Here is a 12,476-nt window from a genome sequence, read left to right as displayed (position 1 = left end):
AAAAGCACTCTGTAACTTGTACACTTGCTTGTGAGTATAAGAACTTGCAGTGCTGAAAAAGCCAAAAGGGGTTTCTGCTGCACAAATAACCTGCAATCTATGTCACTATTTTCACAAAATCAAATGAATCCTATAAAACATAATTACTGTGTAGCAGTGTAATTTCTCTGTATTCAAGCTGCTACGCTAACATTAATTTTACATCTTCAAAATGAATATATATTATCAGCATATATAGATATACATAAAAATGTATATTTATTATTCTGCATATATACCTTCGTGTCATTTCTAAAAGCATATGTCTTTGCAAACACAAGAGGAAGCACAGTGAAACCATATATAATTAAGCTAGATAATCCTATTTATTTATTTATTAATTCACTGAGGTAATTCTAAAGTGGAGAAACTGAGATCAACAACATTGCGTGCTGTTTTCTGGAAATGGAAAAATGGAAAAACTGAAATTAGAAGTACCAGAAAGGAAAAAAATAGAAAAAAAGAAGAAAATACATGAGGAAAATAAGAAAAGAAAGAAAACTGTGGCAATCAACAATGAGAGAGAAAATATAATAAACATTATAAATTGGACACTGAATGAAAAATTAATTTAGTGGATATCAGTCTTCACTACAGAAAAGCGATAATGGTCTTAAAACAGTTCTCTATAGATCAGAAAAATGAGGATAAAGTACTTGTGTCAAAATAAAGAAAAGCCTCCATTACTATCAGAGTCAGAATGGTATTCATCGACAAATTATAGCAGTTTTTGTTATCTGTTCGTCACAGCATTCTTGAAATGTAATAAAACCCTTTACAGCCAGCACTTGAGCACTGGGTAGGCATCAGATTTATACCTCTTCCATGAGAGCACGCTGCAGCACAAGCTTGGCCAACAGGCTATAATTCCAGTATCAGATAATGCAGAACACCAACAAATACAGCACAACTAGGGCATGCCTGCACAACTTCTGAACACAAACTATCACCATCTATTGTTCATTCATGCTTAATGCTATAAAAGTTACTGAATTTTCAACGTTCTAAGAAAGTTCTCTGCAACAGGCTATAGAGGAAATAAAGATGCAGCTAGGTAAGAAACGTGCTTCAGATATGGATCACAAACTCCTAGAACAGGTACAAACAAAAACCCAGCCAGAGGAGCTTCCCTGAGACTGAGCATCCCACTGCCCAGCACTGGTAAGCACAAGGGGCTGGAGGAGCTGTCCAGCTGTAGTTCTGCAGGGGCACTGTGTGCGCAATGCTGAATCACAGAATCACCAAGGATGGAAAAGACCTACAAGATCACCACTCCAACCATCCATGTATCACCAGTAGTTCTCTCTGAACCGTGTCCCTCAACACAACTCCTTGAACACCTCCAGGGTCGGTGACTCCACCACCTCCCTGGGCAGCCCATTCCAGTGCCTGACCACTCTTCTGGAGAAGTAGTATTTCCTAACATCCAGCCTGAATTTCCCCTGGTGCAACTTGAAGACAGTCCCTCTCGTCCTGTCACCAGTTACACAAGAGAAGAGGCCAACCCCCAGCTCACTACAACCTCCCTTTAGGTAGTTATAGAGGGCAATAGGGTTTCCCCTGAGCCTCCTCTTCTCCAGACTGAACAATCCCAGCTCCCTCAGCCGCTCCCCATCAGACCTGTGCTCCAGACCCCTCACTGGCTCCATTGCCCTTCTCTGGAGATGCTCCAGGGCCTCGATGTCTTTCTTGCTGTGAGGGGCCCAAAGCTGAACACAGTACTTGAGGTGCAGCCTCAGCAGTGCTGAGTACAGGGGAACAAGTACTTCCCTCTTACTGCTGGCAATGCTATTTCTGATACAAGCCAGGATGGCATTGGTTTGAGATCAAGACTTCCAAAACCACCTGGTATTTGTTCCCAAAAGTAGCTTGAGCTCCAAAGATATCATGTGTTGCCAAAGAATTTGCAAGAGCTAGGTGAACAAGCCTGTTCCAAGCAGGAAGAGTTTCAACAGCCACTATGTGAGCAGCAAGAGACAAACCATGGAACTCAGCAAGAGGCCCAAAGAACAGAGAATGCTGCTGAGAAACTCAGGAGGTTATCGCAGAGATTGAAACAAGAATAACACAGAGAGCAAGGGAAGTGAGCCGGTAGTTTCCCAACTGTGTCAATACAAACCTTCCAGATGTATGGATGGCTGGATGCATATCAGTTTGCTAAAGGCTTATGTAAAGCTAAAGCCAAAGGTCACACACACACACACAGAAAGCTAATGTTTCTAATAGAAAAACAGTAAGATTAATCTGACCCTTTAAAGATGTTAAATTTCATGAATGTAAGGGATCTTTTTAACAAACAAAGCTTTCCTAGCAAAACTACAACACAAGAAGTTGTGTTTGGGGTGATCTCATCCTGTGATGGTCGGTGTTAGGACACTATCTCCTGAACTGAGAAATGAAGAGAGTAGATAGAAGGAAAAAGACCAAGAGCTATGCTACAACTTGCACATTTTTGGACTTGCTGCTCCCAGCAAAACAAGAAAACATACTCTAATAGATGATTACGCCTCCTGAATTCAGTCTAAAAGTACTTCAGGGGATTATGCTGTGGCAGCTCTAGATACCTTGTGCCCTGCATCCCAGCACCTGCTTAGCACACACCTCTGTTTCCTTCTGCTTCAATCTCCTCCCTCTCCACATTCGTTCTCCCCTTACATCATCCTCAGCAGTACCAACACGGACACAGGTGTGAGAGCAGCACATTTCCCTGTCAATGCTGGCTGTCTGCACATGGCGCTTTTTGCCCACTCTCCCTTTCTCCCTGTTGAGGATGATGTCATCTGTTCTCACCATCTCAGCAAGCAGCTGCACAGCACTGCCTTGTAAGCACGTCTATCCTTCCACCTACTCCTGATTGCCTCCATATGGTACTGCTTCTCCTGATCTTCTCTCCAGAAAACTTGAGCTTGATATGCTCTGAACTCAACTCTTATCCTTCTCCAACACTTTTTGCAGATAAAACTTTGGCCATTATTGCCTCCTGTAACATAAGAGGTAACTTTTGGCTTCTCTGCCTACATATGAACTACGTATCCAAGCTATACACAACATCTTGTTACTACATTCCTGTATAGCCATATCATTTTCCTTTTAACACTACAGCCTGACTGTAGAATTAGATCAGGAGATTGAGATTAATCTGTTTAAATTTAGACAGGCTTCCCTACTTATCCTAAGTCATACTGAAAGTGAAGCAAGTAAATCTCTAATATATTATGAGGTATATATGTTTCATTTCAGGAATCCCCTTCACCTCTTGATATTCGCCGGTTTCATGCTCCTGGGAGGCAGAAGAAACAGAGACAGCTTGAAGAACTCAAGCAGCTGCTACTTGGCATAGCACATGGCACCTGCTGAGTCCAGGAGCTTCACTCAAAGTTTCTGCAATCCTTTTTTTTTCCCCTCTACTACTTCACTGTACAATTTTCTAGAGGTAAAAGAGGAATTGAAAGGCTGGAAAAGACCACTAAGATCATCTAGTGCAACTATCACCTCATCCCCATCTAACCATGACCCACAGTGCCACATCTTCATGTTTCTTGAACACCTCCAGGGACACTGGCTCCCCCACCTCCCTGGGCAGCCTGTTCCAATGCCTCGCCACTCCATCTGGGAAGAAACTGTTCCTAATATGAAACCTGAACGTTCGCTGGCACAACTTAAGGCCATTAACTCTCATCCTATCATTCACCATTTACCTGGGAGAAAAGGCCACTGCCTGCCCCACTATAACCTCCTTTCAGGTACGTGTAGAGGGCAATGAGATCTAGGAAGCAAAACAGAGGAATATGCAGCCCTTAAAAAATAAAAAAGTATGATGCTACCTAAACATAAACAGCATACTGGACAGATGAGAAGGAAAAAAAAAAAAGAAAGAAAGAAAGAAGAGATGTTTACACAATTGCCATTTATGATTGCACAGAACTTCACCAGTATTTCACCAAACTTGTCATCTTAATACAGTAGCCTAGAAAAGAACCACACATTAACATTCAGTATTTTACCAAACTTCTCAGAAAAAAAATCTTTCAAGAAAAAAACATAAAATGCTCAAACCCCCATGCTTGAGTCTGAGAACTTCCAGCAGAACATTCTACACTGAGATATTCTTCAATTACTTGCTCCTGCAAAGTGATGCTAAAAATTATTATTTTTGGTTGCACAGCGAATTCGTTTCTAAAAATTATTTTAGCATTAGTAGTAATCAAAACTGACACCACGCTACACTTTTCTTACTCCTGATTAAGTGGTTATAAGCACAGTTTACGTTGAGAACAGATTCAGAAACAAGTTACAAAACAAAAAAGAGAAAATGAAAACCCTCTGCAGTCTCCGCAAAGGTCAAGAACAAAATGCAAGGCACAGCCTTACAAAAACCTGCCAAGTCTCCAGAAAAATCCATGTGGAATATAAAAAAAAAATGTGCAAAGTTAATATTTCAACAAAATTTACAGGTGATGCTACTATAAATACGCTGCATGTGGTGACGGATCACAAGAATCTTTCTTTTCTGATGCGTGAACTAAACTGAATTATTGACCCATTCTGAGGGTCTGAATAATCTCTGTGAATCTTAATTGAAATGTTACTAATATACAAGGGGGTGTTGACTTGTCCTGAGTATAATTTATTCAAGACAAGACCTAAGTGTTGACTTGCATATAAACAGACTGGTGAGATTCAGCTTGGCTCGCAGAAAATAAAAGGCAGTTTTATTTTGGAGATAAAGAAAAAAAAGATCACAAATGGAAAATAGACAAACACAAATATAGATCGCTGGAAGCTTTTTAAGAAATAAAGGTTTGATCCAATATATATATTTTTTTACAGCATCATGTGGTTTCCAGTGTACACAAAGTAAAGAGTGAAAAGGTAAAAATAACACTGGCATAGCCTTAATATATTCCAGAATTCATAAATCATTTGTAAATTTAGTCCTTTTATAAAAGAATCCTTATATAAATCAGGGAGGGGGGGGCGAGGGGGGGATCAATCCCATATATGAAGCACAGTTTAAGCCCCACATCACTGACCAATCAAAATTAGTGAATGCACTGCATCTCTCTGCAGTGAAGGGAAGCGACAAGGTAGGCTGTCATTCTGCAAAAGCTGCCCATCGCAAGCTCGCCTCTCTGAAGCACCGCTCTGCCTTTTTAGAAAGCCTGAATCTCAGTGGTGTCTCTGGAGACAAGAAGCCTTCAGTATGTTAAATTACTTTCATTATGTATTTTCAAATGCTTATTGATTCTACAGTAGGAAGAGTGGGAGACTGCAGCAGCCTCTAAGCCAGAACTAAAGCAGTTGTATACATTAGCAGTATGCTGAAACAATGGCACACTACAGGCACAAATTTTCATTAAGGTCATTTTTCGAGGATGTGCTTTTCACCCTCTTTCCCTTCTTTTCTGCTAACAAGTGAACAAAATGAATCCCTCCAACCTGGAACTGCTTCACCTGCACCGAGAATTTATCAAACCTGTAGCAGAGGTAAGATCTGTTCCTTATTATGGTATGCAGAATAAGAAGCATTTAACAAAAACAGGGGGGAAAAAAAGAAAAAAAAAAGGGAAGGTATCAGATTCAACTCTTATTAAGCACTAGGATTGTGTTGTATTTGAGCCCGGGGAATATCTGAATGCTGTTTCCCCATCCCCATTAAAAACACAGCAGTAGACAAATGCTATTTTGTATGGAAGTCTTGCAGAATATTAAGAACCTGTGTTGTTCATTCAATATAAAGACAGTATAATTTAGGTTAATATAGTACTGGGGAAGAAAAAAAAAAAACACCACGGACTGCAACTGGGAACATTTCTTTCCTCCCTCAGCAGTATTTCCAAATATTGGCAGTTAAATACGTTACAGATTTATTCAGTTGCTCTCTGAAGGAGCCGACAGTCTGTTAATTGGTGTACACTTACTGTTTTATGAAGGTCAAGTAATATGACTAATCTCTGACTTGCTCATGAAATCTCCCTTTTTTTCCCTGTTTGGTTGGTTTTTGAGACTTACTTCTTTCACTGTCTCCCAAAATCAAGTCACTTATTAGAAACACTGACTTGCAGCATATTTATTCCAAGAAATACAATTTCAGCAGTGTGCAAATTAAACAAAAAATGTATTTCCTATAAAGTTCATTGACTTTGCTCAATTTCTCATCAGCAGACAGGAGAGCTGCACGTATAAAGTAGCTGCTCCTTAGAGCTGTAGTGTCACAAACACTTTACATCGAGCAGTTACTGCTTCTAGCTGGGGTTTCCTGCAACCTGCACTGTTTGCAGAATAGAGAACTTGTCCAAAAAAGTAAATTCACGCAAGTTAACAGAAACATGACATACGAGGAAATAGGGAACACATTAACTGATTGTACAATCTCTAGGACACAATTCCAGACATCCTTTACTCCTAAAATGAATGGCATTACAAATACCATTGCTACACTTTATTTTGAAATTCTAAGCCCTACTTTTAATCTCTTTTTTTTCCCTCCCTTTCACAAGGGCATGCAGCAACTAACTCAGTTTTACAACTGACAGTATGAAGAATGCAGCTGGCCGGGTACCTGTCTAGCAGTATGACCTACAAGCAGCAGGACTCACCACTAATGTGTATTCTTAAGGCATAAAGGAATTAGAAACAAACATGGAACACATTTGTACTATCATTTACACGTCAACAATATATGTGGAAGACTGACACATCGACTCAGATCTCATTAGAAGAAGAATACGAGTGATTCTTAAAATGGTGAGCATTTCATAAAGAGGGATTTATAATTTAAAACCAGACTGTGGGAACTACCGATGCATGAAGAAACAATGAAACATGAATTCCCAAAAGGAGAATACACATTGTTCACCAGCAAGCTGCACAAGGGTTTAACCACGCTTTTTCTATACTGCTCATTAAGTATCTTATTTGTCATAATGACTAATGGATATTTTTCTCTTCATCTTCTGATCAGCTTTGTATTCTTAAACGAAAATAAACCGAATTAGGTAACTCATGGTTATTCTCAAAGCACACGAACTGGATTTTATGATGTACAGCAACTTCTTCAACTAAGCCATCACTCAAGAGTAATGAGCAGGAATATTACAGAAAGAAATGCGCAACTGGAAATGAAGGATGTCTACATACACTCTGATCACAGAAAGCAGATATTCTTTTTTCTTTTCTAAACCTGGAAAATAGAAACAGGCTGCTACAAAAATGCAAGAGGGGAAAGAAATCAACATCACCTAAAAGAAGGTTTGTCGTTGCTGGCCTGGAACTCGGCACAGACAAAGTATCTCAGGCAATTGAGGAGTCCCCATGTTTAAACAAAATTTTCTGCTGCTGAAGTGCTGGAGCAAAAAGAGGAAAAAAAAATCTGCAAGGAATAAAATAAGAACCCAGCTAGCACTTGGTTTCCAGGTGACAGTGCATGTCAAATATCTGTCGGTGACACCATGTATCAATGGATGACAAGCTGCTACGATGAGCTGAAGGACCCTTGAGGCGCAGGAAGCAGGTAGGTCACAGCTGCGTGCTGCAGCCCCTGCTCAGCACTGCACTGGAGCAGCACCGCTGAAGGGCGACGTGCTCACTGAATTACCTCTGCCCTGACGTTTATACTCATGCTTCAATTAATCAGTGCAACCAAGAGGTGATGTTTAATCTTCGATTTCGTAGACCTAGCTCATCCAAAGTTTTCTGCTGTCTCAAAAATTTTAGCGTAAGGTTACAGTTACAATTCTTGTGGGTTTTGGTTTGACCAGCGTGTTTTTTGTTTTGTTTTGTTTTTATTAAAGCAAGATCTGCTTTTGATTTCCTCCTGGCTTTTACTAATATGAAAGAGCTCACTGTAGTGATGCATTTGGACTGGTTCTTGAAATACAGTCAAAGCCAGGACAACACACACAGAGGAAATCATGTTCCTGAGGTTTAATGTAACCCATTAGAATTTACCTAAACTGGAAATTAAACACAGCTTTTGAAACACTTCTTTCATTTCACATGAGTCCCATACGTTCTCATTTACATCTTTTGTATTTAAGAGGTAAATGTGAAATAACTGCTGAAGCATACCCAGAATTTTTCATCATACAATTTGCAATTAATAGCACTGTGCAACTGAGGCTTTTCAGAACTGCAGATGAAATTCATTTGCATACTGCATCCCAAGCGTGCTCAATTCATACTTTCATTAAAAAAGCAGCTCATTTTTGTTCACCTTAGTGCTATCCATTTTTAATGCATTCAGGGTAGAACAAAGGTCTGCATTTATATTTCGTTTCACGCCAAGTACTTCCCCTCTTAAATTTAAAACTACTTATAAAACCCTCAAGTATCACAACAAGAAACTGAACGACCTCTTATTTATTCATCTCATTACAGCCTCTAGAGCTGGCTGACAGCACAAGCAATACATATGCCAGGTATTAACACAGATGCTCTGCATACAAGCTAACGGTGTGTGGAATACAAAGCACGTGCAGCCACAAAATAAAAATCTTAGATGTAATAAATGCTAGTCTTTCGAGCCTCACTTACTCCAGATAAACACATTATGAATACCAATCTGTTGGATTTAATCTCAGTATGTAAAAAATCCAGAAGAGACAATTCTATACATAGTTACTATTTTATAGAACTATTCCCTTAAATCTATTCTGGAATAACATTAAACGCTCTTCCCTTCCATCAAGGCATTAATTTTTTGAAGAAACAGAATATTCAAATCAGAAAGAGGACATTTTTGTAATAAATTTGTAATAAACTCCATTACTCCAAACCTATTGAAGCTTTATGCTGGAAATTACACACACTTATATAATCTCTTAGTAGTGACAAGTTTTCATACATGCAGATGCACACAAGACAAATGTGAACAGGATTCTTCAAGTTCTATAAGAATCAGTTTATATGCAAAACTTCAAGTCTCAGTCTGCGACACTCTTACAAAGTCTTCATCAAGAGGCCGCTAAATTGCCATAAAATGTTTTAAACGTTCTTTTCATGATACATAAGCAACAGTGCTCGAAGTTCCTATCACTTTTTTTTTTCCTACAAGAGCCTTTGTAAAAAGGTCTTGAGTACTAATTTGTTAATACTTAACCTTCTGCTGAAATAGCAGTAGCCACAATACAAAGGCAAAGCACAAGTATAGTTTATTCAACAAATGGGCCTTTTGTAAAGGCCACACCACTATAAATAAAGCCTTGTCTCCCCTGAGTGGAAGCTTTTCACCTTTTTTTTTTTTTTTTTTTTTAAACAGATCTTGCTTTTCCTTTACAAAGGAAAGACCTTATTCTAGATCCTGAGGCTTTTGGGTCTGTGCCAGATACAGCTCTAAACATACAGTAAATTAAGAGTTCGTTAGAAGGGGATGCTTTTCCTCTCTCCTCTTTTCCCATCATTTCTCTAAAATAACAAAGTGTTAAAAAAAGAAACCAAACAGTTCCATGTTTATTTCACTTTTCAGGAGAAAAACGACTGCAACAAAAGAATGTGTTTCTCCCCCATTCTGGAAGGCAACATGCAGTTTGAATCTAACTTCACAGTTCGAGATGCCGTTGATGACATTGACACCAACATGTACCAACCACTGTCATACGCATTAAGCTTTCAAGTGTCTCTCACTGGATTTTTGATGCTAGAAATTGTTTTGGGACTTGGCAGCAACCTCACCGTGCTGGTACTTTACTGTATGAAATCCAACTTAATCAATTCTGTCAGTAACATAATTACAATGAACCTTCACGTACTTGATGTAATAATTTGTGTGGGATGTATTCCTCTAACTATAGTTATCCTTCTGCTTTCACTGGAGAGCAACACTGCTCTGATCTGCTGCTTCCACGAGGCTTGTGTCTCCTTCGCAAGCGTTTCGACTGCAATCAATGTCTTTGCTATCACTCTGGACCGATACGACATCTCTGTCAAACCTGCCAACCGAATTCTGACCATGGGAAGGGCTGTGATACTAATGACATCAATATGGATCATTTCGCTTTTTGCCTTCCTGATTCCTTTCATTGAAGTCAATTTCTTCAGTCTTCAAAGTGCAAGCACTTGGGACAACAAGACACTGCTGTGTGTCAGCGCAAACGAGTACCACACCGAGCTAGGGATGTACTACCACCTCCTCGTCCAGATCCCAATCTTCTTCTTCACCGTGGTTGTGATGCTAATCACGTATACCAAGATACTCCAGGCTCTTAACATTCGAATTGGCACAAGATTTACAACGGGACAGAAGAAGAAAGCTCGAAAGAAAAAAACTATTTCTCTCACCACTCAACACGAGACCACGGACATGTCACAGAGCAGTGCAGGAAGAAACGTGGTCTTTGGCGTAAGGACTTCTGTGTCCGTAATCATTGCCCTGCGCCGAGCAGTGAAGCGGCACCGGGAGCGGCGAGAGCGGCAGAAGAGGGTCTTCAGAATGTCCCTCCTGATCATTTCCACCTTCCTGCTCTGCTGGACACCCATCTCTGTTCTAAACACCACAATCCTGTGTTTGGGCCCAAGTGACCTTTTGGTAAAGTTGCGCTTATGTTTTCTAGTCATGGCATACGGAACAACTATTTTTCACCCTCTACTTTATGCATTCACAAGGCAAAAATTTCAGAAAGTTCTGAAAAGTAAGATGAAAAAGCGAGTTGTTTCAATCGTGGAAGCAGATCCCATGCCAAATAATGCGGTCATACACAACTCATGGATAGAGCCCAAAAGGAACAAAAAGATCACCTTCGAAGACAACGAAGTAAGGCAGAAATGTTTAGTACCTCAGGTTGTCACTGACTAGACTTCAGTATTCACTAAAACACATCGAGAGGAACATTTGAACAAATTGTAGAAAATACTGCCAAATAAGAAAAACATTTTTTAACTATTGGCTAGACTGTACATTTTCCAATATCTGTGTTAAATAGAGTAGGTCTTGTATATCCGATTTCTTCATTATGTAAGATATCTGTTGCACGGCTGTTTGTTAGCGTAACACCATGTGTATATTTGTCAGAAATATTCAAGTCCTCTTTTTTAGAAAATAAATAGCCTTAAACAAGTGTAAACTTTTAAAAACATTTGTATGGCTCAGTTTCTCTGTAAATATAAAATAATTTTTAAATAAGAATTCCACTCGGGAATCTTTAATTTTCTAAAGCACAAATTCAACATTTTGCATGATATATTTTTAAACTGAATTCATAAACATTGATCGGATATTCTGATCACCATACAGCTCAATTTAGACACATTCTGATCTCGTATTTGGATATGCACTTATTCACTTATTTCAAATTTCCCCAGCATTCAATTCAGCATGCTTTTCAATTCATGACTCAGAACCAGTTTTATTTTTTTTATTTGAATTGTGTTGGTTGAAAAACTTCTAACAAAAGAGGAAAAAAAGTTCTTGCATATTGAAACAGTTGATCACAGTCTCAGATGTGCAGTTTTGGTACAGAAAGTACAAAATACTGAATAATTATAAGAGCAGCAAAAGGGGACAGTGGGAAAGATGCACTAAACGAGGGCGAAAACACAGACGAAGAGTGTCACTGACATGAACAGGCAGGAACCAACAAAACCATTTCTGAGCAAAGTCTCAGATGTTCATGCTGCAGGGGCTTTGCAGCTGGACATCCAGCATGACACAGGGATCTTCTGGAAAGAAAATACTTATTCATACACAGATAGAGCTGTCAAGTGCCACAGCTGATTGAGAAACAATTTTCTTGGCCTCGTTAACTTTTGTACTATTTTGGTTTTATCTTTGCTCCAGTGATGTTCAGTTCTGTCATGCAGCTGCTTCCTCACATGCCAAATCCCATGATGGCTAGCAAATCTATTTCTGTATACTCTGGACAGATCTATTACACCATCATTACATATTCTCTTTTTCCATCTCATACCTTCAGTGAGTAGACAGGAAACCTTCAGGAGCCATCATCATTTATAGCACTGCAAGAATTGACTTACTCACCCTCCCTGCAACCCCCCCTGCAACCCCCTTCTCATTTGTTTTGAGTGGCTTGAACAATCCCATATATAAAAACTCAGTATTTCAGTGAGCAGTGGTTACACTGAGTTTCAAAAAACTATGAAATCAATTAGTGAGAATGATTTAACTTGTTTATATAGCCAGACTCCTCAGTGTATCACATGCTACCATGATCATTAGAAAGTACTGACTTCTATTAAATACAAAAACGAAAACAAAAAAACAGAATGTATCTGTGAATATGCGAGCTACTTTGACTGAAGTATTACCTAAAATTGAAAATTTCAAAGTGCTTTTCCGATGTTGCCTAGGGAAAAATAATAATTTAGGCTTTAAGAGAGCATGAAGTTATTTTCCATCACATTATTAAACCATATCTGTATTGCCATAACACTGTTTGTGGTTAAAAAAAAAAAAAAAGAAGAAATGAAAAGCTGTACATCTG

The 12,476-nt window shown here is 39.1% G+C and overlaps 2 protein-coding genes across 2 annotated transcripts in view; one reads left to right on the top strand and one right to left on the bottom strand.

The window, feature by feature from the left end:
- Positions 1-12,476, bottom strand: part of COG5 (component of oligomeric golgi complex 5) — a 180,017-nt gene that overhangs the window by 137,774 nt on the left and 29,767 nt on the right. The gene's annotated exons all lie outside the window — the stretch shown is intronic.
- Positions 9,468-11,087, top strand: GPR22 (G protein-coupled receptor 22). Its single transcript, XM_065743601.1, has one exon. The coding sequence runs from the start codon at positions 9,530-9,532 to the stop codon at positions 10,829-10,831; it is 1,302 nt and encodes a 433-aa protein (XP_065599673.1). The 5' UTR covers positions 9,468-9,529; the 3' UTR covers positions 10,832-11,087.

The sequence above is a fragment of the Cyrtonyx montezumae genome, unplaced genomic scaffold (genome assembly GCF_038088225.1).
Source record: "Cyrtonyx montezumae isolate F1298 unplaced genomic scaffold, pur_monq_1.0 scaffold_3, whole genome shotgun sequence".
Classification (NCBI taxonomy): Eukaryota; Metazoa; Chordata; class Aves; order Galliformes; family Odontophoridae; genus Cyrtonyx; species Cyrtonyx montezumae.
Note: the sequence above shows the minus strand (reverse complement) of the source record. Positions and strands in the feature narration are given on the sequence as shown.